The sequence below is a fragment of the Chrysemys picta genome, chromosome 15 (assembly GCF_011386835.1).
Source record: "Chrysemys picta bellii isolate R12L10 chromosome 15, ASM1138683v2, whole genome shotgun sequence".
Taxonomy (NCBI): Eukaryota; Metazoa; Chordata; order Testudines; family Emydidae; genus Chrysemys; species Chrysemys picta.
Window position 1 is genome coordinate 15,813,491 of NC_088805.1, and position 26,267 is coordinate 15,839,757.

Here is a 26,267-nt window from a genome sequence, read left to right on the forward strand (position 1 = left end):
GAGCAGTATAAACAAGCCATTGTCTGTATGAAATTTTAGTTTGTACTGACATTGCTATTGCTTTTTGTGTAGCCTGTTGTAATACTAGGCAAATATCTAGATGAGTTGCTGTACCCTGTGGAAGACCTCTGTATCTCCAGGGATACATGTACCCCTGGTTGAGAACCATGGGTCTAGGGGATTTCATTACATGTGCTTGCAATGTTTAATGTATTACTTTAAGCTTTCCCGCTGAAAAGGGAATTAGTTTATGGATAGGTAAGTGACAGCAGGACAAATTTAGTTACATTTAACCCACAAAGTAAAATTCAGCTGAAACAATCTTACCTCAGGGTTTAAGAGGTGAGTGTGAACTACAGCTCGCTTTATATCATAGAGATCAGTGTAGTGCTCCAATGCTCTCTGTAGCAAGCCTGCCTTTTCACATAACTGGGCAATATGAGCACGATCATAGAGTGTAAACATCTGGTTTCCAAGGATGGCATCTGCAACCTAAGAGGATATGATTTGTTGTTGAACTTTAAGCTTCCAGTTTCCATCCACAATCAAGATGTAAAGTTATCATGCAAGGAAACTACATAAAAGGAGAGTTTCCGGGAAACAGATCACATAGAGTAACCATTAAAGTCAGTTACACTGCACTTCTACAGATGTTCATTCTAAAATATCACTTTACAACACCCTTACAAATAGGTATCTGCACATCCACCCTTTCACTCTCCACAGTAATGCTTTGTTTCAACTATGCCTATAGCTGGAGACTGCTACCATCAAAAGCATTGTTTTCTAAATGGCTGGAGTTCTTGAAAAAACAAGCAAATTTTTAGAAGGGGTGAAGGAGACTTATTTTAAGGAGACTAGATTGAGGAATCTTACCTGTGGTGCATGAATCAGATTCATTTCCAACAGACGTGTCTGAAGGTGTCCTTCAGCAGGGCGATTATTCTTCAAAGCATCCAACAAGAAGGAAGTGCACTGCTGAATGAGACTGTTCTCCATGAATACATCTACGATCTGAAGTGGACAGTAATCAAATCAGTCATTCACCCACATAAGTTCTTATACAATTTGAGTATAAGTCAGGAGTATTGCAGCTGATCCTCAAAGGAGCCATCTTACAACATATGCAGCACCTCTATGTAAACAACTAGTTATGTTAAAGCTTCCAGCATTGTACTACAGTAGTAGTGTTTCTACTTACATTTTACCTTTTGAGAGTGTTCTCAAACTGACTTCCCTTAAAATGTTTTTATTCACTGTATCAGGGAGAGTTCAGACTTGTACTTTTAGTGTCTGAATTTGATGACAGAGGTCATTTTGGCTGATGTGTCAAACAAGTATTTGGTAACCAGTAAGTGAAGCAAGTTTGATAGATTTATGTACAAGTTATAGTATTCTACTTCATAAGTAGAAGGCTATTTCCCCAAAGAAAAAAGGATTTCAATATCAAGTGCCCATTTATTTTACAATAAAAACCTCAAAAAGCTATAATCTAGATCAGTCTCTGGGGACTAGTTTACCTACTGAATGGAAGTCTTCCCCCCTTCTCCCCCACAATTAGGGCTAACAGCAGCAGCCTTCTTGACTCTGAAGCTTGGCAATCTCCATCAATCAGCATAACAAACTTGCAATGTAGGAGGTGCTGTTCTCTTTGTGAAAGCCAAGAAGATCTGCAGAACTCTAGCTTCAGAATTGGCTGGAGATTAACAGCATGCCAGATTACTAGAAATACTGTATGGCCATAGGCCAGCCCAATAAAGCTAATTCAAATACTAGGAGTATAGCAAAGTTCACTGGATTGGACTTTATTTTACAAACACATCATTAGTTTCAGCTGGGACTACGTGTCCATTAAACTAAGTCCTTACCAGTTGCAAGTTTTTACCTGGTTAATATTAGCCAGGGGCTCCTCATCCTGCACCAACATCTGAGAGAACTGTAGTCCCTGTTCTGGGCTGACTCTCATCACGCTTCTCAACAAGAAGATCCAGTCCGGCGTATATCCAACCTAGAACAATTACACAATTTTAGCAGTTAAAGCTCCCTGGAAATGCTTAGGAATTTACAAGATTTTGCTCCCAAGTTCATACTTTAGTACAGGGACGCCTGCTGCAGACATATTTATTCCCAGCACAATGCAACCTACTCACACAAGACTATCCCATCCCAAGCTGTGAAAATAGTGAGTTTAAAGTTTCCACATACACTGATAATTAAGATATAACAGTGTAGACTAGCCTTATGTTTCCAGCTGGGGAAGACGCAGATGCTCAGTCTCTACACTTGAAGACTAGTTTGTGGGGAATGCTTTAGACCAACTGCTGTCCAAAGTTTAAGGTGGGGAGACAAAGAACAAGTTACTGTATTTGTGACCACACAAGTGAAACTGCAGATCTTATCTATCAAGTTCAGTCTCCATTATATGGCTGGTCTAAGACCACGTTCTCCAGTGTTCCAAAATTGAGAGTTTTGTGAGTTCAGATTCTTTGTGGGCTAAGCTGATGCTTCGTCCTGCCACAGGACAGAACTGCATCATGGTTCATTTAGAAAGGAGTGTCATGACATGAAAAATTGAGCAAGGCAGCTCTCAACTGATTATCAGTTTTACAGACTCTGGAATGTTTAAGGCCTTGTCTTATCTCATGGAAGATACCCAGAGTATGTACAGCTTAGAGTACTGCACACAGATGTGTACTGGGAGTCTAGCAGTAGAGGTATTACACAATCTTACACCTTTAACAAAAACATTTACCTTTTTGGCATAGAGCACTATTTTCTGGAATTGACCAGTTTCTGCAAAGCACTGAATGACTTTGTTTGGCACATTAGCACGAAGGTAAACACTGAGTGCAAGGGTTGGATCAGCGGTCTTCACCAGGTCTCCTAGTTCCTCAGAGCACTCCAGCTGAAAGCAGAAGTAGCATTTGATGATCAGGCAGAACAGAGAAGAGACAGATAGTTGGTTCATCTCCACTAAGTACATAAACATGTGCCAGTAGACTGCTATAAGAGACACACTGCTGCATTAAGTTTAACCAAAAAACATTTGCCTACCTTATCTTCCTTCAGCCATTTCTCCAGGAGCTGCTTGCGCCCTTGTTGCAGGACAGGACGGCAGAGTTCTAAAGATTCAAATTTGTTAAGTTGTCCTTGATCAAGCAAGATACCAAAGTACTGCAGCAAGGGAGAGGCCTGCCCGGGCTGGGCTGGTACACTCTGGAACTTCCTGATAGTATCACTGGTACGCAGGATTCCCTGAAAGATACCGGGAAGGGGAAGAGACCCAAGATTTAAAAAAAAAGGTTTCAGTTACATCAATTTGAATAATCCTTGCCTTTTTCGGTACCTAAACTATTTGTGTAGTAGCCAACTCAAAACATGCCGATGTGTTGGGTATTTTTAATTTGCAATCAGTTCTTTGATCCAACAACAAGAGCAGCTTTTAATTGTGCTCTTCTCTGTATACTATGCCCAACCTAGAATGTAGCTGTTAGTGAAAAGCTATTCCTCTTCTGTAGGGTCCACAACAAGCCAAATTCTTCAACCAGAAACATATCTTTACTAGTTTACTCTTTGTACATCAAGTTTAACTCAAAGATGATAATTTGGTTAAGATAAAGACATTTGACTGAAAGTGCAGTAACTGCCAAGTGGCAGAGTTAGTTGTGTATTTAGGATGTTAGAATAAGCATCACCTTAAATCCTTAGTCTTCATCTTTGAAAGCACTCACCTTTGGTGCAGATGCTGCCACTTTAGCAGCTTCTGCATAGCTTCCTTGTGCAAAGAGTGTATTGAACTTTCTGGCAAACAGTTCCTCGGCCCCAGCCAGGTTACTGCGGATAGCCATACGCAGACCCAGGTCTGGATTCTGGAGAACGTTCGTAGCATAGTTCACAATGTTATCTTCTTCAACACAAACTGAAAGCACCTGGAAAGGATAAAAAAGCCTTAACAGGAGCATCCTGCTGAAAACAGCAGCTCAAAGTAATAGAGCAAAGGAATTAAGAGTCCAAGAAGCTCATCAGTAAACGTAGATAAAGCTATAGTTCCTCTATTGCTGTTGTTTTGGGTCTTAGAACTCAGCTTGTCAGTCTACCCATTGTCTAAAAGTGCAACCTATAACTGAGGGCAATTTCACCACATTGTTTCTTCCTACTATTCTAAAGTTTTGTATGCCTTAAGGCTATATAAGCTCTTTGAGGAAAGGGCCATCTGTTATGTTTGTACAGTGCCCATCACAATTGGGCCGAGGCCTCTAGTATTACACACTGCAGTAGGTAATGCTAATCTGAAGTTTGCTGAGTGTCTGATGGCTCACTTTGAGGTATGCATTGCTGGCATACCTTAATATATCCAATAATCAGCAACATTATAGGTGGCAAATAAGCGTTAAAACAGTTTCAGGTGCTAGATTTCCACTAAGATTTAATTAAGAGAAGTTTTACATCATAAGTCTGGAGATGCATGTTCTCTAAGCAGCTATTCAGTGGCACACCTTTTGCACATTAAAAGGAACTTTTCCATTCCAAGTACATGCTAGTGTTGAAAGTTGGCATGCTGAGTGTCTTGGATTGTGGTAACAATTTTCTACATGGTCTAAATACAGTCAAGTCACAGCACATTTCCTTGCCATTTCCCATTAGACTAAAAGGAGAGGAAGGCTGAGAAGTTATTGTCAAACCACTGCAAGAAAATATGTGGCCAGATACAGGGAAGCCAGGCATTGCATTCACTAAATAACAATGAACAAACCATGACAACCTTGAGCTGTCTGCCATATGCACTATAGTTGTCTTGTAAAACAATTTTGCTCAAAACTGGGAGAACAGTTCGCCCAAGTTCAGTAAGGAGTTGTGGGAACAGAATGTTCTCCTGTGTGTTCCTCCTTACACTACAAAACATTACTGCACACTTTTTCCTGTACAGTTGTGGCAGTGTAAATCAAAGGTCTGAGATCTTGTTATCTAAAGTAGTATGGTACTCTTGATTAGATAGTGGTACTGACTGTGCCTTTAGCTGTCCTGTGCAAGAGTCACTAGGGTATTCCTATACTCAGAGGCTCAAGAGTAGACAGGACTCAATTTACCTGTCCTTTTTTATTCACACCAATAATGCCAGAGGAAGGTTCATGAGGAGCAGTTACAAAGATTGTGTCAGCACTAATACGGTTCATGTAAATACACACTCCAGATTCCAAGTCATACATGTGAATGTATCCATACTTCGTAATCAGGTAGATAACACCATGCTTAGTTCCAATCTGCCAAAAGGGAAAGACAATTAGGAACATTTGAATATAGTTTAAGTGAACTGTCAAAATACAAGCTACTAGAAACTTAAGGCAGTGCTGTGTAGCAGGAGAATATTCTCACTACATGGTTTAGTTGGCAAAAGGTGAAGATGCAGCTGTAAGCTCTCAGGTTGCAAGGAAGGAGTGTAACAATCCTGTTGGTCACTTACAGAGCTGTAATTCCATACTAGTGGCAGGCAGAAGACAAGACATTGGTCTCCAGGGTAGAAGTTAAGATATCCCATGCATGGCTAAGCTAGGATGTTGATTATACAAGCTAGAATTAAGAGCTTCAGTTAACATGAAAACTAGTGCTACAATCCCGTTTTTTTCTAGGAAGGCCAGCCAGATTGGAATAGCTAGAGAAGTCAGTCAACTAACCTAAAAATGTCAAATGTAGTTGTAAAATTATGCAAGTCTCACTTTGAGACATGTCAAGTAGTGGTGTTGAGAGATGGCTTTATGACTGAAAGCCTCAACTGGAAGTAGTCACCAGTATACAACTGCTTGTGAAATTTTTTAATCCACTGATACTATTAGGTCAAGAGGCAGCTGTCTATTGTTACCCAAGATCAGAGTCAAAATTGCTCACTATAGCTAGTCATCTGAAATTAAACAAGTATCTTCTGCTAAAATTGGACTACTATGCTAGCTAGCAATTTCACATCCATGACAGCCAAAGATGTTATTTTAGCATTTTTGCCTCTGAACATATGTAGTTTTCCACTATACTTTGCAAATCTGGTCAAAAGATGACTGACTCCCCTTATGCAAGTTCTCAAATCATGATGGGGGAGACATGATGCGATCAAGGAGAAAGTCTGTCAGAGCCAGAATTAGGCTTCTGCAGTTCTTATTCCCAGCTCTATCCCCAAATCACAAAACTACAGCTCATTTCAGCAGACTTTAATAGTATGTTTGTATTTGGACAGGTAGGAGAATTTCTGAAATAGAATGCTCATGTGTAACAGCAACTTGAGTTTTTGTATCCAGTGAAGTGCTTTTTATTGCTAGTTCAATTTTTACAGAAGTGGGTTGGAAGCAGTTTTGGAGTACTAAATTTGAGACGTATCACCTATGTGGGGTGGTCTTCCCCGTGCTACACTTCAGATCTCTACCTTTAGAGTGAGCTATGCTTCCAGCATTGGTTGTGTTATGGAAGAATAAAATCCATGGCTGATTTGACAGCAACATCTACGAAGCAATGGTGAAGTCACTCTTTACAGGGAAGGCTCTGACTGATACTATTTAAAGTGAGGTTTATGGATTCCTAAAGGACTCAGTTCATAAAATGGAGAATTAGATTTTCCACACAGACTGAAATTTTAGCCAAAAAAATCTTTATCATCAAGAGTGTTTGGTCAAAGTCAGTTCTCATTTTGGTCCAAATTCTCTTGTTTTTAGGAGACTGTTTTGGCTTTCAAATGCCCCAAACTTTGAATTCCCCATGAAAAAAGTGTTGGTATTTTTTAATCAGCTGTCTCTATGTGCAAGTCTACATAAAAAAAGTAGATATCACCACTGAAAACATGGCCTGAAGTGAATGCATCTTCTTGGACGAGGAATAAGAACAGAGGTCACTTATTCTAGGATTCTATTCAGAGATGTGCCATATACATATTACATCCACATATCCTCCACCACAGAGGTATGTGAAATGCTATTATACATGCCTATGTTGACCAGTTCATGAGCAGCTTTACATGGGTTTAGTGTGCACTCTTGTATACCTTACCTGCATTGCCACAGGGAAGTCTGTCTGAGCCTCAGGAGGGAAAAACACATCAACAGCTTTCTTTACAAAGGGCTGGTTTCCAGTAGCAGGTTGACCTACTTCTATTATATGCAGCTGGGAAGAAGGAATTGCATGTCACCAAGACAAAGTTTGTAAGCAAAATCCTGCTAAGAAACAAGTTGATCCTCTATCCAACCAATGCTTCCCAAACAGGCTACAAACCAGGCAATTAGCTATTTCAATACCTTTTATGCAACTTACCCATGAAGCTTTTCAGCCAATATTCATTATTCTAGAACTTAAGAGTTGTCCAAGATGCTTGTTTTAATAAAAACTCTTAAAGCGGGAGAGAACCTCTGTGCTTTTGATAAAACCCATTTCTCACTTTCCAAATCATTAGTCATAAAGCACTTCCCAGACACATTTAAAAAGTGCCAGCCTTGTTCTAAGACACCATCGCTGCCATCTCTTGGATTAGGCAGTTTCAGATGTACTCAAATCTTGAACAGTTCAATATAAGAGCAAAAGGTTTGCCATGGACTAGTGGTCAAGATTTTAGTCCAAAAAAATTGTGTTTGGTCTTTCCAGGGATGTTGCATCTTGTAAGAAGCTATTGAAATATTATTCAGCCCATTAAACTCAAGTAGTTATTCTCCACATTACAGGGCAGCTTAGCACGTGTGGCACATTGTATTTTGTGATCTTTTAGAACGTTTGATCAGAACTCCATCAACTTTTAAAATTTAAGGCACAAGAATCTAACTTCTTCAGAGTCAATACTTGAGACTCAGTTAGGCTTTAACTTTTCAACAAGGCTGCTATATTATAATTGCCATCAATTTAAGGCCTACAAGAGGCAGAGTGAGCTTGTTCAGCTGAGAACCATGCTACAAGATGTGAGAGCTTTATTCAGATTGAGAGTCAAGGCACCTTTAGACTCAGGTATTTCACTGCCTTCAATATTTACATTAGTTTTATGAAGTTCCTTAAAAAAAGGCAGAAGATTACTTCACAGTAAAAAGGGGGGGAGGGATAGCTCAGTGGTTTGGGCATGGGCCTGCTAAACCCAGGGTTGTGAGTTCAATCCTTGAGGGGGCCACTTAGGGATGGGAAAGCCTTGACTGAACAAACAGCACCCACTTTTTTTACAGCCACCATTCCTCAAAAACAAGGGGTCAACTTTGTTTAATTTAATCAGTGTAACCCTACTGAAGTCAATTGCATTAAATTAACACAATTAGAAGTATTTAACAACTGGTCTTAATTTATAAAGCTTCTAGTGGTAACTGAAAGATTTAAGGTTACTGATAATTTACATTAGCTTGAAAGTAGTCAGTATGGTTTATAAATTTTACCTTGCCTCCTGCAGGGCTCCGTACAGCAAAACAGAAGAGCGTGGAAGGCTTGGAGTTTCCTTCAATTTTGAATTCTGCAAAGGCTGCTGCATGACCCTCTATAGGTTGGGAAACCTTCCTATCAACTGAGTACAACTGCATTGCACCAACCACACGATTTTGCTAATGATATGGGCGGGGGAGAGAGGGGAAGAGGGAGAAGGAGAAGTCAGCTTAAATTTTTTTTCTAAGTACTTAAGAGTTGCATATGCATCAAGAGCATAGGAATTGAACCATTAACACTTTCAGAACAGAGAAGCAAAAACAAATTTTTTTACTATGCTGTACATCCTTCTGAAAGGAAAGGCTGGAAAACATTCTTCTGGAAAAAGGTCTCCCACCTACTGCAGAACACTCTTGAAATAAGGTTTAAGTTTTGTTAAACAGGAAGAACTACAGTCAGTATGAAATGAAAACAAGTGCTTGTTCCAATTTTGACCTATTTTCCTGCACAGTTCAGATTTATACCTGTATTCATAATGCACTTTTCCTGTATACTATTCTGAAGAGTCCCTTACCTGGGCTGAAATTCCTATTAGGAGTAGCCATTTTTGGTGTTCATCTGTCCTGTAGTTGATGATTTGGCAGCCTGCAAGACTAGCATGCCTGTCAAACATCTTTTGGGGCTGAGATTCTCCCTCCATGCTCCAATGAAAGACTGCTGTCTCTGTCACCAAGGCAACTGTGTTTACCGATATCCACTTCCAGAAGATCACTTCCTCTGCCATAGTATGGGCTTTCATTTTACTTTTCATCTCAATGTTAAAGATCTGAAGTGTCTTCCCTGCTGGTGTGGGAGATACAAAAGAATCACAGACCTCTGGACATTAAATTATACTCAGCCCTATAATTTGCATGTATTGGGAGGCATGTTTAGAATGTTTAGCTGCAATAAGCTAGTTTTCCAGTTTAAACATTCCAATAAAGATGAGTAGAATAAAGATAGGGCAAAACTATGGCAACTTAACAGAATGACTTCAGCTACAGCTTAGGCCATTTCAATGATCTTGTAACAGATGCTGCACCACACAGATGTAACATTAATTTCTGCACAGGCAATGAACACTTTATGGCAACATGTTTTAAATATAAGTTTCCTCTTTACTGAGTCCTAGAGAAGTGAGTCAATGGAGACAGACAAGTCCTGACTTATGAAGTAAGACTAGGCTGATCCGATAACACTTTACAGCAAGTCACTGCCTCATCAAGATTAAACTATAGTCAAGTGCCTACAGCTACACAGATACGAAGTTACACCCCTTTATGTGTGCATATATCCTTTTGAGTGTGGTATAATAATCAGTGAGCAAGTAGCACTGGCATATCAAGCTGACTATCTTGATAAGTGGTTCAATAGTGAAGTTAGAGATCAAAGATATAGGTCATACTTCATAATCTCTAGTGAAAGTATGTACAGTATTCCAATCAGCATGCCTCTGCTTATTTTGGTATTTATTAGCTCACATTTGGAAAGTTCAAAGTTTACAGTAGTGTCAGAACCTAACATCTGCTTCAAAGGAATCTTACTTTAAGACAAGCGAGGCAGGCTCTCCATGTGCCATTTAAATGGTCTAATTAAATATACCCAGTTCCTCCAACTTGTATACTACACTAGTGTCTGCCCATATTCCCACTTTAAAGGAAAAGTTACAGGTTCCGTAGTCACTTACATTGTCCCTTGTTTATGGAGCAGATCTGGCTCTGTAAAAGTATCTGTTTGTAAGGGCATGTCTACTCATACCCCTGGAGCGATTGATCACTCCAGGGGTTGATTTATCACGTCTAGGGAAGATGCGATAAATTGACCACCGAGCACGTCTCCCATCAACTCCAGTACTCCACTTGAGTGGGAAGCATAGGTGAAATCAGCAGTCGACCTACCACAGTGAAGACATTGTGGTAAGTATGTTATTCACATAGCTGAAGTTGTGTAACTTAGATTGATCCCCCCACAGTGTAGACCAGGTCTTAGAAAGCACAATAGTTGGATGGGCTGCAATTAGCAGTTTAGAGTGCAAATGTTTTAGCTTCCACCAAGCAAGAACAACAACAAAAAACCATTGCCAGTTTAGGGTTCAAGATTTCCAGGGATGAATCTACCATGCTAAATAGATGGGGAGGGGCTTAGATTTTTATGAAAATGCCTTGCTACCTTCCATGCAGAAGCCCTGTAAGCTTAGTTTTAACTTTTCTCTTGGATGAAAGGAGATGAGAATTAATTTCACATTGTTTTAATTCTTCATGGCCTAGCCTGACTTGCAGTGGTTAGATATGATTATGGAGCTGCAAGCTGATTCCCATTCCAATAAGAGGGTTAGTAATATTTAACTAGGATATTAGCTAGTAGGCAGCAATTAAACAGTAATTTAAATAGAGATTTTCCTTTTATATGTGGGGTGGGAAAAGCGTAAACTGCAGCCTGGAGCCAAGACAGCATTGTCTAAGATATGACTATTGCATGAATGTGGGTCTCTCGGGAACAGAATACCAGATAAATTATAACTGCTAGTTCCTGGATAGTCCTAATAACTGGTTGAGTTAGTTATTTTTCCCAAAAAGGGTAAAGTGGGTTTCCCTTTAATGAAGCAGAAACTCAGACGATTCCAGAAGACACATTACCCAAATGGCAGCTTATAAATTGACAAAGCACCCCTAACCATCTAGAAGGGAAGGTATTGGACAATCTTCTTTCAAACAAGGAATTACCCAGAAAGACTTGCCCTAACTTTACACTATAAAGCTTAAAGATTTGTTTCAAAGTCTTCTGCATAGCTACATACTAAAAGCCCTACACATGACACTAAGACGGAGTTAGCATAAGTCACTATATCACTGAAGGTATCAGACGCCATATGATTACAAAGACTTCAAGAAGCAGAACACTGCTACATTATCTTCTGTCTATGTAGGTTAGAGACCTCCTCTGGCAGAAGCTGCTAAGTGATTATGAAAGCATCCTACTCTCACCAGCCTCCTCTGGAAACTTTAGTTTCACATTTAGGAGGGCTACAGAGATTTATGAATTGCTATAGCCTCAAATGAAGATATTAGCAGGATTAAGGCAAGCTAATTTTGATCAGAGTGTCTTTATGTATCATGTATATAAAGGAAGGACACCCAGACTGTCTTCTGGGCTTTTAAGTTTCCAGCTCAAGTCATCCTGGCATCACTATTTCAGAATGGAGGATCTGGATCAGCTATGCCTAAAGTGCATATTCAATGTCTACGTCTAGAAGCAATTCTAACTACTGTGCTCTAACATTTGAAAAAGTACTTGTTTTAGAAGTGCAGAATACTCAGCTAAATGATCCCTGATCTAATGGACAAAATGAGCAGTGGCAATCATGGTATATCTTAAAATGAAAGGAAACTATACTCTAGGTCTGAATTTTACAGACCCTAATCACTGGGTAACAGACTTGTTTAGGAGAGCCTTCTCTTCTTATATCCAGCACTGCATTCAGGGGCAAGTTGTAGTATGGTGTTATAGTTTTCATCTAATTATCCAAGTAACATTTATTGGAATGGTTAACATTCTGCTATAAGGAGTTAGGATAGAGGCAAGTGTCACAAGATTTTTGCTCTTCTACCCCAATATCCCATTACCTTACTTGTCCAAGACTTGCAACAGATAGTATCCTCAAAAGGATTAGGCCCAAACTCAAGTTTTAAACATTAAGTGACTAAAAAAAAACCCACCGGCATTCAGTTGCCCTGTCAATGCAAGTCTGAATTTCCTTAGTCTACTTATAGGAAAAGTCCTCTCTACTAGAGAGAGAAGAATGTACATTTCTGTAAGACCAGAGCATGAAATTGCATTTTTACATTCCCATGATTAATGTATGGAAATGCGGTCTGAAAAAACTGCATTCCCCACTTGTTTTGTGCTTGTGGTACAGAACATAGCAAGAGAAAGAAATACATGGATACAAAGACAAAAAAAGTGTTATACTTAGAACACTAGGGGAATGCTACATGCAATCCAGAAATGCAATTTTTATGCATTTATACCACACCCCATAGTAGTTGCTAATTTTAGAAATATTTCATTTCCCATTGGAGATTGAGATTGTACATTCTGTTGCTCATAATTTGAGCATTAGTGAGCAACTCAGTCATGGTGCATACTTTTATAAAAAAGGTACGGTATGTAACAGCTTAGACTGCTGTCTTCACAATCCATCAGCAGGGAAAGTTTGGCTTGCTCTACCCTTTAGTCAGGGAGCAAAGTATTAAATGCTAGAGAAAGTCTGATCTAGTCTACATTTTTGGGAAACTGGATTTTTATGAAAGAAAGTCATATTGTTGCAATTCCATAGTTTATGTACCATAGTCCAAAGATAGCCAAGCAAGTGACAGTATCCCTGGTCTTTAAACACCCCTTGCCCCCCCGCCCCCTTTCACCCACATCCATTCTGGAGATACTGTATCTCCCGTGTCACCCCACAGGTTTGTGGGACCTTGACAAACATTTTTATTTAGCACTCTGACATCACACATTGTCTAATGACATCTCTCGGAAGACTACATTAGCTCATTCACACTGCAGTAGCAGGACAATATTGCCTTTGACCAAGTCTAATGTTGGTAAAAATAAATCTAGATTGTTAGAGGCTGGATGACACTAAACCCATTTTATAGTTAGTAGGTTAGTTTCAGATCAGGGCAGGCTGATTTCCATTTAAGTGCTGGATGAAGTTTTACTAGTACACAGGATGCACTTTCCTTGCCAACAGGTTGCTTTACAGGGGTCCAAGACTAGGATTAAGGCGAGTGGATGCCAATCAATGTGGTACCGAACCTCAGGGGAATACCAATTAAGAGATTAAGTGTATTGTTCAGCACCTCTGCCCACCTCTCAGACATGGAGGCTGTTCACAGTAGTCTGAAGGAAATGCAACAGCTGAAATACAATTTGAGTTGGAATCAAAACATTGACTGTTTATTTGCTTTAAAAAACAGCCTTGACCTCAAGTCTAGGCTGGTAGAAAACAGAGAACCTATTCCAGTTTTCAAAACTGAATTTTAGACAGATTTCTTGGACCCCTAGATAATATCACCATGACTTTTCAGACTACATAGCACACTTAGGCAGAAATGACTGGCACACAAGACGTCATGCTAGCAAAGGTCTCTCATAAAAGTATTGCGACTCAGTTTTGTCTATCAACTGTACTATAATTGCATATATTAATATTGTCTTTAGTTGGTACAGTCAATAGTCAAAGCAACCAAATGGTAAATGGCACATCAATAAAAGGGAGAAGGTTTTCTTCCCTCTGCGGTTACTAAGTTGAGGATTCAAATTCCCAATTAGCTGTAAAGTAAAAAAGGATAGCAAATGGCAATTGGTAAATATTTCAGTACTTTTTATGAGATTAGACCATTTTGTACCACTAAAACATGAAATGTCAGGACAAGTTAACTCACCATCTGTTTAAGACAAGAATGCAGGAAGAAAAGTACACAGTCAGTAACAGAGTGAAGCATTTAATTTCAAAGATTAAACAACTAGCTTGCAAGTTATTCTGCTTTTCTGAAAGGCTGGGAAGTCTTTATTCCATGGTGCTCCAGTAGCTCATGAAGTGGTACCCAGAAATCCAAAAGCAACTTAACTAGCTTAAAGTTAATCACAAAAACCCCTTTTCCAAGTGTTTATTATATATTCTGCATTCAAAAGTTTTAGCACCAGAGACAAATTTCCACTTTAAGTCTGTGACTTCTGCCAACTTTTAAGTATAAAATGTCTATTTAGACAAGTATTTCAGCTTACAATAAGCTACTGGCTGTCCTTATGATTTTAACATTAACATCTTTCCAGATACTTAAAAATGTATCTGGTATTTTGAGGTTAAGGACATTAATACACATTTAGACTTAGATTACATTTTAAAAAGCTGTACAGTGGCCTTCATTCTCACATCTGTTACCCTGCCACAGTAGTCTGATGTGTTCTCTATACATATTCTGCAAAGTTCACTCAGCACGCTGGTCTTGGCACTTAGGTCTTTGAAAAGACCTTTTCAGCAAATTTGTTTAAGTAGGAGAGTCCAAAGTTTATGGACTCTCCATATCCAATGCCCTCCCAGTTTCAGGATGGAATGCAGTCATACATTTCTACAGGGGTTTGGCTTACTACCACTCTGTGTACGCAAGCTTAGCTCAACCTCTTAAATCCAAGACAGAGTGGATACTATAACCAAGACCATACAGTCAAAAAACTTATGAGAAACTCAAGTCCTGCATAAAACTAAGGTTCACTACAGACTCAGAACTGCCTTTTGGCTGAAAGTTGCCATGTTTGGTTGCATGTTAGATATTACTGAAAACAGCATCAACTCACCTTTCAGAGCAATGACTTTAGAAGCAGGATTCATGATGGCACTTTCTGCAGAAATTGGACGTCTGATGGGTGTAGTTGGATCACTCATATCAATTATCACGACCTGTGCTTGTTCCCCTACTTTCTCTCTGATGCAGATGAATTTATCAGATTCCATTGTTAGGGTGCTGAATCCAATGTTCGCTGGGTTAATTCCCAGGTTTTGGAGCTAAACAAAAGAGAAAGTTGTTTATGCTTCAACAAGTACTTGTTTAATAAATTGATGGCTTGTATAATCTTCTCTGGAAGCAAGGCATTTCTCCTTACTCAAATAATCTGAATGCAAGCACAAACTAAACAAATAGAACACTGGATATAGCAGGTTGAAGAGCATCCCCATTAGAAAGTGTGCTTTTGTTAGTCTTCCACAGGGAAAAGACTGAACACACACCACTTCAAACGGATTTTTTAAAATGAGTAGTCTAAATTTGTTTCACTGTTTTTGCTATTTTGATTTTTCCATCCCAATTTGAGATAAAAAGATTGAGAGAGACATTGTTTTATGAACAGTTCTATTGGATAATGTGAACCAAGGCACCAGATGCTTGGTAGTAATAGCTTAGTATTTTTAATTGGACTATGATTGTGCAATAGATAATTGTCAGTGTACCATGTCTGACATTCTCCAATACAATACTCAGACACACTGCTTCCTTCCCTAGACCTGAAGAGCTCTGTTTAGCTCAAAAGCTTGTAATTCCACCAACAGAAGTTGGCCCAATAAAAGATCTCTACCTACCTTGTCTCATTCTCTGATAGGTATAGAATTCGTATTTTTTTTTTTTTAAAGTAAGAGTCCAAAACAGAGCAACTACAACAAAAGAACAGAAGCAGCTAGACTGGGTGTCAAGTTGCCTGGTCTTAGTTCAGGATTTAGAAAGTGGGATAAAATGCTAGTTAAGATGATGCAGTCTTACCTATAAGCTCTAGGCATTAAAGAAGGATACAGTCTATTTAATGGAGAGCTTCTACTAGCAGCTTGATAACAGAGCTAGTAGTGCAATAATCTTGTGTACAGAAGGTCCATCCTTGACTAGATTTTGGTGACTGGCCTGTATCAAGGAAGTAATATTAGTATGGAGACTAAAGTTCCTACTAGCAGAGAGCTGTCATGTAGCTTTAGAGTCTTCCTGGAATACTATATTTGGTACTAGGGTCCTTGTTACCAGAATGACAAATATGAAGGTGCTGAGAAGAGCAACAGAACTTAATTGGAGAGAGACTTTTCTAAATAAGCAAAGGAGATGATACAAATTACTGAATATTTAAAGTGGAAGTTTAGAGTGGTAAAGATACAAGGTAGTACAAGAACAGGATTGAGCCAAAGTTTCAACTGGAGTTAGAGATCACTCAAATTCCCCCCCCCCCCCCCATCACCGAATAATTTAAGGGAATTAGAAGCCTCAGCACTTCTATTTCAACCTAGACTGAAGAATGCACTTGGAACTGCACTGTACCTGGGCAAGACTGAATCACTGTCAATCAATGGACTGTGTGTCTGGGGCAAGACATGTGCGCCTCAGGAAAATCCCAGTCTAAGGCCTGGTCTACACTTGGGGGGGAACCGATCTAAGTTACGCAACTTTAGCTGCATTATTCATGTAGCTGAAGTTGACACACTTAGACCCACTCACGGCAGTGAAGCCACCGTGGTGAGTCGACTACTGATGCTCCCCTGTTGACTCCTATACTCCACCACCGTGAGAGGTGCAGGCAGAGTCGACAGGAGAGCGTGTGGGGGGTGGTGGTGGTGGTGTGTCGATTTATCGCGTCTGTCTCGACACAATAAATCGGCCCCCGCTGGATCAATTGCTGCACGCCGGGTGGTGTAGACATACCCTAAGTCTGAAGAAAGGAACAGCTGCTCACTCCTGCTGCCCCCTTCCCATTCATTTTTAGGCAAGTATTAGCACTAAAAAGCTTATAGCCAGGCTCTAAAGTTAAATTGCCAAACACAGATAACAACTGTTTGGGTCACTGAAATTCAGCTATGCCCAGCTCTGGTTTCGTTTGAGAACATCCATAAAAACCTCCACTGGGGAAAGAATCAAATCCAGAAAAGCAATAACTACAGTCATTCTGGTCAGTTGATTACTACATACAAATTCACCGCCATGCTACTTAGTCTCATATCACTCAAGTACATAACTTAAGATCTTCTGTGATCTCTAGATAGATAACCTATCTTCTACTTAAAAAGTTGAACCTAGGTGATGGCTTGGTTAAAGAAATTCCAATTTCAGTGGTTGTCCTAGCAGAGCAGAAAGCACCACCTAGAATTAACGTTTATCAGTCATGGTGGAAAGGAGCCATTTTGATACTATATTTAATATTCCTTTTATGGTTCTCAGGCTAATGACTGGTTACTATAAACTTGAAACATCTCCTGTAGATTTTAGCCCTTTAGGGTTAGTTTAGAATTTGATTCTTCTACTGTTTTCTACTTCAGAGCCCATCTTTTTGGGAGAAGTAGCCTTAAGCAAATTCTAATTTTTATGAATATGTAAATAGTCAGATACAGAGCCAAATGCTTCCAAGTATAGCAAACTGCAAGTCTCACTATCTCAACTAGTAGCTTAACTTATGGACTTTTTGAATCTTATTGCTAATCTCTTAAAAGCGTCAATTAAACTAATACGATTCCCTTTCTGACTGAATGAGATTGACACTAACACCCCATTCTGATTGTACTAGAAGTGAATAAAAACTGCCCTAGAACCAAAACACCAGGGATATCACAACTGACATTATTCCAATCCATTCCAGCAGTGCTTTTAAGGTGAGACTAAAGTCACCAAGGCAATGAACAGGTCATACTGTTGGTGTCATGTATAAGCTATTAAATATGTTTTGATCTGGTTGATCAGAGCTGGCTACAACTGAAGTGAGACACTCACTAAACCATACATTAGGTATGTAACGGATAACATTACATTTGTTGTTGGTGGTCCAGTACTCTTAGCTGAGATCTCTAAAGATGCCTCAGGGATCACTTCTGTACTCCCAATTATTAAATTGTTACTAATGCAATGCTGAAACGCACTGCTGTAATTCTGGGCTAGTCCTGACAGACCCATGTTTGCTTCACAAGACTGAAAACGTAAGGCAGAAAGCCAACAGGTGTGAAGACATCTGGGAAGTCATTCAGACAGAAATGCACTAGTGGCAATTCAAGGGAGGACCCTCCTACATCCCATGCTGTACATGAAAACATAGTATCTAAATATGCCCAGGTAACAAACTAACATGTGCACTGTGGGTCATTCATTCAAAAAGGTGTTCATGCTGTGTTTAAGCACTGGCAGCCTCTTCACTATGGTGTTTTGGAAGTGAAGAGCTGTAAAAGAAGAGACTTTATGCATACATAAATTGTATGCTGAAGTCAGATTTCAGGATTCTGAATTATGAGTTTTGATAAGAGTTCTAACTGTGTATGCAGTCAGTATATTTTGCCAAGTATAAGACTGCCATTTACAATCAGCCCCCAGTGTAATATGCCAAGGCCATTTGCTACCTGTAGTAGAGATTTATAGCATTAACTATCTGAATTTTATATTTCCAATTCACAATACTTCAAAGGGTTACTGTAAGAAGTGGTATTTGAAGTACATGGAGTGTAAAGTATTACCACCCTTTAATAAGCAGTGAAGTTACATAGCTTGCCTAAGGCCACAAGGGCAGGGATTAGGACTCAGGAGTTCTGCTCCTAGTCACAGGCTCTGACTTGGGACTGAGCTCCTCTAGTGTATAGAGAGTGGGAAGGAAGGAATCATTTGTCATTCTACATAAATATCCAGTTAAGCATGTCCCTCATTTATAGTTTAGCCATCATATAGATTATGAAACTGACTATTTGTGCATACAGAGAATCTCCAAGACACACATGCTTATTTGGAAGTAATAGTGTATATTCTCGGGCATTTTACCTCAAGCCTCCATATTTAGCCAACCAGAAGGGTTTAGGCCAAGTCAGGTGCCAACTTTAAAAAGAATGGAGGTGGGGGGAGGAACCTGTTTTGCTTGGACTTCATTTATCATTTCTATAATGTTCACTGTAGCAGTAAACCAGCACTGAACTTCGTGTCCCCTATAATCCCAGTCTCTTGGTATTTGCTTTGTATCCTGTGATATTACTGTTCACTTATATACCATTCTTCACAAGTGATTTTCCCACTGCTGCCCTCCTCCCCTGCCACTTTGATATTTTATCCTCTACATATGATTAGATTATCCTGCAGACTCCCATGGAACCTGCAATGCTGAGTCATTATGGTATACCTTCCTTAAAATTTCACCAACACAGTTGTCCAAGTTATTGATAATATTTTACAGTGCTTGGGAATCCCATTGAGGTTTTAGAACTTAAATATAAATGTTTACTCTTCTCAAAAGAGGCTGGGAGGCCCTTATCTGGTATTTTGTCCATTTTAGATCTACTTACTACCTAGCAACAAGGAACAGTTTCTTGGGACCTGCATCCCCTTTACAGTAGCGATAGCCGTGAACTACTGCTAGATCTGTCCCTTCTTTACCCAGGATATTCTACTTCCTCGGTATTTTAGCAATCCAGTTTTCATTTTAGTCTTATCAAGAATCTTGTTGAGAGACTATTCAATTAGAAGTAGAGCAAAAAAAAAAACCCACAAAAAATGCTATTTACCCCACTTATACTCTAAAAGAGGGTAAGAGTCCCTCCTGACTTATTACTCTTACTCTTTCCTTTAGCATATCACCCTCCTCCCTGATTAGACTTCAGTGATGTCATGTACATAGCTTATCAGTCACTCATTAGTATTGTTTCAGATATAGGATAAAGACTCCTGAAGACTTTACTTTTTCAAAGTCAGCTTTCTGACATCCAGGTTTTGCCCCCCCAGTATCACTTTTCATTTGAAACTCAGACGTGTTCTCCCCTGTTCCATGTGCAGGTGTCCCATTATTTCAATACACCTCTACCCTGATATAGAGGGACCCAATATAACACGAATTTGGATACAACGCGGTAAAGCAGCACTCTGGGGGGGGGGGGGGGGGGGGCTGTGCGCTCCGGCAGATCAAAGCAAGTTTGATATAACGCATTTTCTCCTATAACGCAGTAAGATTTTTTGGCTCCCGAGAACAATGTTATATCGGGGTAGAGGTCTAGTTTCATGGTCATAATAACTGATGCTCCCTCTCTGCTATTAGGTTGCTTGGGACTATCCAACTCAACTCTCCCATTCTATAAAGCCTTGTTTAGTTGAGCTATAAAGTCAAGTTATTCTGCACCCAACTCTAGAAACAGTTTTCAGAAGTTTGTTTCACCTTCTGCCATAGTGTTCCCCCCCCCCTCACCAATTGATCAAGACAGTTAAAATCCCCAGGAAATCAAAACTTTGGCAAACCTTCTTAATGCTAAAGAGCCTTGTAGTGACCCTGATGGTCAGTCTATCATTTCAAGCACAACATAAATAAAGTTGTCTAAGCTAGAACTTTTTCCAACAGTTCTCATTTGAATGCCCTTCCATATATTTTATCTTGCTTTAGCTGCCCAAGGGAGTCTAAACCATTCTTCTCCAAGGATTACATTTAGGAACATAAGCCTCATGTCCCCAACCCACCTATAAGAAGAACTGTGGAAGTAATCTTCCATTATCCAAGGCAGAGTGGAAAGCTGTTTCTTTAGGTATGCTAGACAGCTTTCAAAGTATTTTCTAGAGTATGACCTTGGTACTTCTACAGCCTTTTCCTCCTTCATCCAGTGTGGTGTATGAGGCTAATTGGGCAGCTGCAACTTTCCAACACCTGCAATACTACAGTAGAACATCAGTTACAAACTGACTGGTCAACCACATTTGGTACTGGAAATATGCAATCAGACAGCAGAGAAAAAAAGCAAGCACAATACTGTGTTAAACAAAATACTAAAAAAGGGAAAGCTTAAAAAATTGGACAAGGTAAGGAAACTTGGTGTTTGTGTCATTTAAATTAAAGTGGTTATATGCAGCATTTTTCTTCTGTATAATAAAGCTCTGAAATGTTACTATGTAAATTTTCAGTCATCAACTTTTGAAAGAACAAACAGAATCTTTTGTTCAGTGTTAAACCTCCATTCCTGAGGTGGTAGTTACAGTAGAACCTCAGAGTTATTAAGAGCTGATACAAAAAGCTTAGAGCAGAGACAATGTCCTGTTAGGACTCTTCACTAGCATATCTCCCCCCCACCCCCACCCGACCACCACATGTTGTTCTCTAGCTAGCTAAATTATATCCCATGGGAAGAACAGCTATCTCGAAGTAACTCACCAAAAGCTACCTGTCATAACTGACCCTATGTGCTGTCCACAATGCCAACTGAACAGTTAAAATTTGTATGCAATATGCAGAGTATAAATAGTTATTTTTAGAAGACTAGCATTTTAATGTTGCCGCCTTCAGAGCTGGATAAGTTTGATAGAGAAGCCAACAAGGACTTACAGTTCAAAGAGCTATCAAAACTACCATTCTGTTCTACATTTCTATTCCCAGGTCTTGTCTTCACAGGGGAAAAAAGTCTAACCTAAAAAGGTGTGACTTTAAACCAATATAATTGGGATAATCTCTGTAAAGGCCCTTATTTCAGTACAAAAAGGGTTTGGGTTTAAACTACACTCAAAAATAATTACTGTACTAGAATGTGTGTTTACACAGGGATTATACAGTATCGTTAACCTGATGAACTGTCCCCCACATAGAAACCCTTTACCCCCTTTGTTTATACTATTTGTCGGCTCCTCTGTCAGAATAACCTCACAAATTTGCAGTTCAGTTTTCTAAGATCTTGTGATGATGGTGGCGGCAGCAAGTGCCTCCAGTGGTGAATACTGTACAAGTTGCAGTTAATAAGCAATTCCTTTTTTGGATTTGTACAGAAGAGTTTAGCCTTTGCAGTTCACCTTTACCTGCCACCTGAAGTAAATCTGGAGGGATAAGATAAAGCATGGATTAAACAATTAGTACATTAAATAAGAGGCAAGATAGCACAGTAGGCTCATTTGGCTCCTGAGAGATAGTGAAGTACATTGGTCTCATTGTAGCCTAGGAGCAAGTATCAGCCAATCAAGTCTGCAATTGCACATAATTGACCCAAATGGGAATGGCCGGAGATTTGAGGTATTTAATATTAGGACTTTAATACATGGTTATGAATAGGAAGTCTTGACAGCAGTCCTAACATAGCCTACTTTAATATTAGGATTAGCCTTCAGTGAACACCAAAGCCCACTGAATAAAGAGAACTAGATTATGTTTATATGTCACATCTTTACACGCTGATGTATTAAAGTACATCAATATCTGTTTTTGAGCATTCACCTCTGGAAAAAGTAGACACATTAGCATTACTAATTGCTAGTTTGAATGCAGAATTTTGCTACACTGAAGCACAGCTCAACTCGCCACAAAAAGTTACACTTGTGTGCTATTTCCTGAAGTTGCCTTTATCCTTTTGGATAGTATTCTGGTAGAAATTTAGTAGTGAAACTTCTATATGAAGTTTTGTTTTTGGAGTGATGACAATGACCTCGTAACAAATTTGTTACGAGACAAATACACAAAAGTTATGATTGGTATAATCTTCTCAATTCTGAAATTAGAAGAGCTTCCACATCTATTCAAGTTGGGAGGAAACTCCTAACCTGAGGCCATTTTGCAGAAGGCAAAGGACTTACGTTTTTATAAGCTTGGGAATATTTGAGCAGCGTTTATATAGTGCCAACAGGCCCAATGCAAGCCAGCCTACATCATTCTGCCACTGGCTCCAATCCACTATATATTCAATCCTAAACCTCTTCTGTAAGATGACTAGTCTACACAAATGCAACACTTGTTATAAGTTGATGCAAGAACTTCTACCTGCTAGTACAAAGTTTGCTACTTTACTTCACTCAGGTCAAGTGGGATGTTTTGCCACATGATGTCGCAAGAAGCAAGGGTAAGCTTTATTCAGCAAAGCCCAGTTCTTCCATGGGACACCCAAATCTAATTCTCTAAATATAGTTTTGATCTACTAGCAAATCTTATTTCACCAGCAAACAAACTCAGATGTAAATTTCAGGGATACTGAATTCATTAGAACAGAACTGTTCCTCTGATTAACAAAGCATGTTTTTTTTGCAGGAGTTCTTGCAGGACAGAATTATTATTCTAGATAACACTAGGATTATTCTCCATAGCTTTCTTTTAGAAGGGCAAAATTCAGCAGCTTCAGAAGTGATATATAGTCAACATGCAACAAGCCTTGAGATCAGCCCATGTTTGAGTCAGTTACATTCTAGAGCTTTTTAAATGTAAGCCTTCCATCCCCATCCCCAGCATATATACAGAGTATCTTTTACAGTGTAGCTCTCAAGTTGATCATAGCATTTTTAGTTTCAGGTGAAGTCAGTGAGATAATGGTCATCAGAACATGTTTAGCTGCTACATATAAGGAACACAGCTTCCTATTTTGTAGAAAAGCACATTGATAGAGACAAGAAAAGGCTTATATATATAAGTCAAATTGTAACTTAGATGCACAAACTGCCACTAAGTTACAAAGTTAGCTCACCTCCCCTTGAGAGTGATTTGCACTACTCCACCTGGTAAGCTTCCTCTAACACTTCCTCCCCAATGACAATTCCATTTACAAAATATGGTACAAGTCATGCCATCTATATGCTACCACTTAAGGTGGTATGCATTTTAAAAAAAGTCACAGAACTGACATGGCTAAAAGGCACCACTTGGTAGACTTCATAAATGCTATAAAGTAATCCAGACTCTAGACTAGACTCTTAATGGTCCACCTTGCCAATTGTGAACCAAGTTACCTGGGGTTTTGAGTCAAATTCTGGGTTAAGTCTATATCCTGCACTAAGTTTCTGTAGACAACTATTTGGTCTTAGAATGTAATATAGTTACAGGTGAATGCCTAGAGTTTCATTGAGAAATTATGCAGTTTATTTTGTGTAGTGAGATGTGTCAGGTTTGAAGACTCACCTGCTAAGTTATATTAATTCAGCTTTTTCCTGCTTCTTACAGTGACAGCCCTGGAAGTTGTTTTTGTAGGATCTGAGTACCTTTAGTCAATATTACTTCCCCTCTATTATGCTAGAACAGGATGAACACAGTTTAATAGCAAATCACATTTATCAAAAAAAACCTGTCATAACCTAACTTCATGTAAGACATGTATTTCTATCGTGCTGTGTCGTGATATTTAACTATGAAGTGTAGAGACAAGGAAAAACTCCATCTGTTGGGTCTATTCTTGCTTAATTTGATGTATGTAAAATGTTTGAGCTAAACTAGCCAGTATAAGCTAAAAAAAAAATATATAAGAATTAGTTCCTAAAAGCAACAAGGTTACACTGGAGTTCTTGACTATGCTTTTTCCATCCTTATCTGTTTAAATAGTCTCAGCATGGTGTCAAATATCTGTCAAGTTTACCCAATACCTAGTTAATATTGCATCTGACTTGCAGAATACATGTAATTTCAGTCCTAGGTCACTATGTGCTCTGCCAAACATTACTTTTAATAGTCATTAGGTTTGATAATGTGGATTGAGGTCCCTTATTGGCAAAGTTGAGACCAACCACACAATAGCACCATATGTAGATCAGATTAGTCTGTCACCTAGAGACAAAAATGCAAGTGTGTTAGGTCCCAAAAGGAAAGTCTTGCGAACCTGCGGGTTACTCTGAGGCCTACGCATGTGCCATGAACTATTTAATTCTACTTCCACACCTTTTGCACTACACTTTAATGAGAGGGGTGCATGTTGTTACAGAGTCGGGCGAAAGCACAGTACATGTGCATTCTTTTGTAATTAGTATTCAAAGAAACCTTCAGTCCTTATTGACAAATCCATTTTTGTTAATTTCATTCCATTCCATTATAAAGCTATTGTATGCCATAGAACCAAAGCAGTTAGTATGAAGTGCAGAAAAATTACTGGATATTACTTCCTATTCTGTTGGCTCATCCTAATCAGGTCAGTTTATTTCCCCAGAGGATGTTTAAATCTAAATTAATGATAGTTTCTTGGGGCAAGTATTAGTCCTACCAGTAATAGTCAGCTAAATCTGAATGTCTACAGCCTTAAAGTTTTTAGTCAGGTTATTGCCAAATGGTCTACTTGAGTGGAGGGTCAGAAAACAACAGTGTGGTGCAGTGGTGATAATAAGGGCCAACAAGCATTTCAATTATAGCCTTTAGATACGGTGAAGGGGTATGAAGTGACCAGTTTAGTTAGTCAGGCTGCACTCTATATACTTGCTTATTTCCTCCTCCCACTAAATAGTGGAGTTTTAGGTGAGATTGGTCCAAGAAATTTTGACTATAGTAAAGTATCTCCTCTGCAGGCATAACTTACAGTATGGCAATTCAAGATTCTAAAACCCTTAAGTATTTGGACAATGGTGGGAGCTAGCTCTAAACAGCAGTTCTACAGACATGTACACACTGTAAATGTTCAGTACTGTTTGCATACAACAGGAGACTAATTACAATAGAAGCTTAAGTCCATCCCCACCCTCTTGCCTCAAAAAAAAAAAAAAGAAGCTATACAGAACTGTCGGACTCCATCATGCTGTGCTCTGACAGCTTAAGGCAACAGCCCTACAAACCATCACCAAAATAGATAAGAATGCTGCCTCTTGATTTCTGAATCAAATCTCTGTACATTTATCATTGCTCAGTGTTAAGTGACAATTGCATAGGAGAGGAGACTGGGTTTTGGTTACAATTCAATGCTTATGTCAGAAAACTGAATCAGTTTACATGTTTAGTAGAAAGATAAGTTCTCTTTATTATGCTTCATACTTTTCTATCCACTACAGAACAAGTCACTCACAGCAATCATGACCTCTTGGACAGCTCAAAGTGCTTAAGATCAGAAGTATGAAAGTCAGAACTACATTTACTAAAATTTAGGATACAGTAACATTTAGTTAAGTTGTCATGTTTCCAAGAAACATGGATTTATAACTTGCAAATATTCTATGAATACTTTCCTCAGAGGTCAAATATTTAGCTGCAGTAGATCCATGAAAGCCTTGCTCAGTCTAGTGCCGCTACTGTTCATCTTGAGTCACAGGCCTGTTGCAAAACTGACAGTAATTCCTGCAGAGAGGCTCAGGTCAGACAATATAATTGTAATTTTTAGCCTATTTGTTTAGAAAAGTGTGCAGGCATGTTGGTGTACTATTCTGCTTTATAATGAGAACAGGGGAACTTCAGAATCTTATAATGGTATGGGTCAAGATCCTCCAGTGTAAGAGTCCCAAAAAGCTCATGTATAAGATTAGGTTCAGTTCTCTAGTAGAAAAAGATTAGTTACTAGCCAATAGGTTGACAGATCTAAAGTTAAACTTAAGCTACTATCCACACCTTCCTTAGCAGACACTCAGCTTGCCAAGCCAATTTGTGGCAGCCCCATCACCTAAATACAGAGCTCTCAGACC

At 39.1% G+C, this 26,267-nt stretch overlaps 1 protein-coding gene across 5 annotated transcripts in view; it reads right to left on the bottom strand.

Moving 5' to 3' along the window:
• The window catches only part of CLTCL1 (clathrin heavy chain like 1), a 59,289-nt gene that overhangs the window by 28,096 nt on the left and 4,926 nt on the right, over positions 1 to 26,267 (bottom strand). For 3 of the 5 annotated variants that reach the window (XM_065568372.1, XM_008168780.4, XM_024105691.3), the window contains exons 2-12: positions 14,764 to 14,971; positions 8,939 to 9,207; positions 8,382 to 8,543; positions 7,027 to 7,140; positions 5,088 to 5,261; positions 3,732 to 3,929; positions 3,055 to 3,255; positions 2,753 to 2,905; positions 1,886 to 2,008; positions 877 to 1,014; positions 328 to 492 (exon numbers count right to left, since the gene is read on the bottom strand). In XM_065568372.1, coding sequence (XP_065424444.1) covers positions 328 to 492; positions 877 to 1,014; positions 1,886 to 2,008; positions 2,753 to 2,905; positions 3,055 to 3,255; positions 3,732 to 3,929; positions 5,088 to 5,261; positions 7,027 to 7,140; positions 8,382 to 8,543; positions 8,939 to 9,207; positions 14,764 to 14,971 — 1,905 coding nt within the window. The remainder of the gene's footprint in view (positions 1 to 327; positions 493 to 876; positions 1,015 to 1,885; positions 2,009 to 2,752; positions 2,906 to 3,054; positions 3,256 to 3,731; positions 3,930 to 5,087; positions 5,262 to 7,026; positions 7,141 to 8,381; positions 8,544 to 8,938; positions 9,208 to 14,763; positions 14,972 to 26,267) is intronic. The other 2 variants (XM_065568371.1, XM_024105692.3) reach the window with 1 other exon arrangement.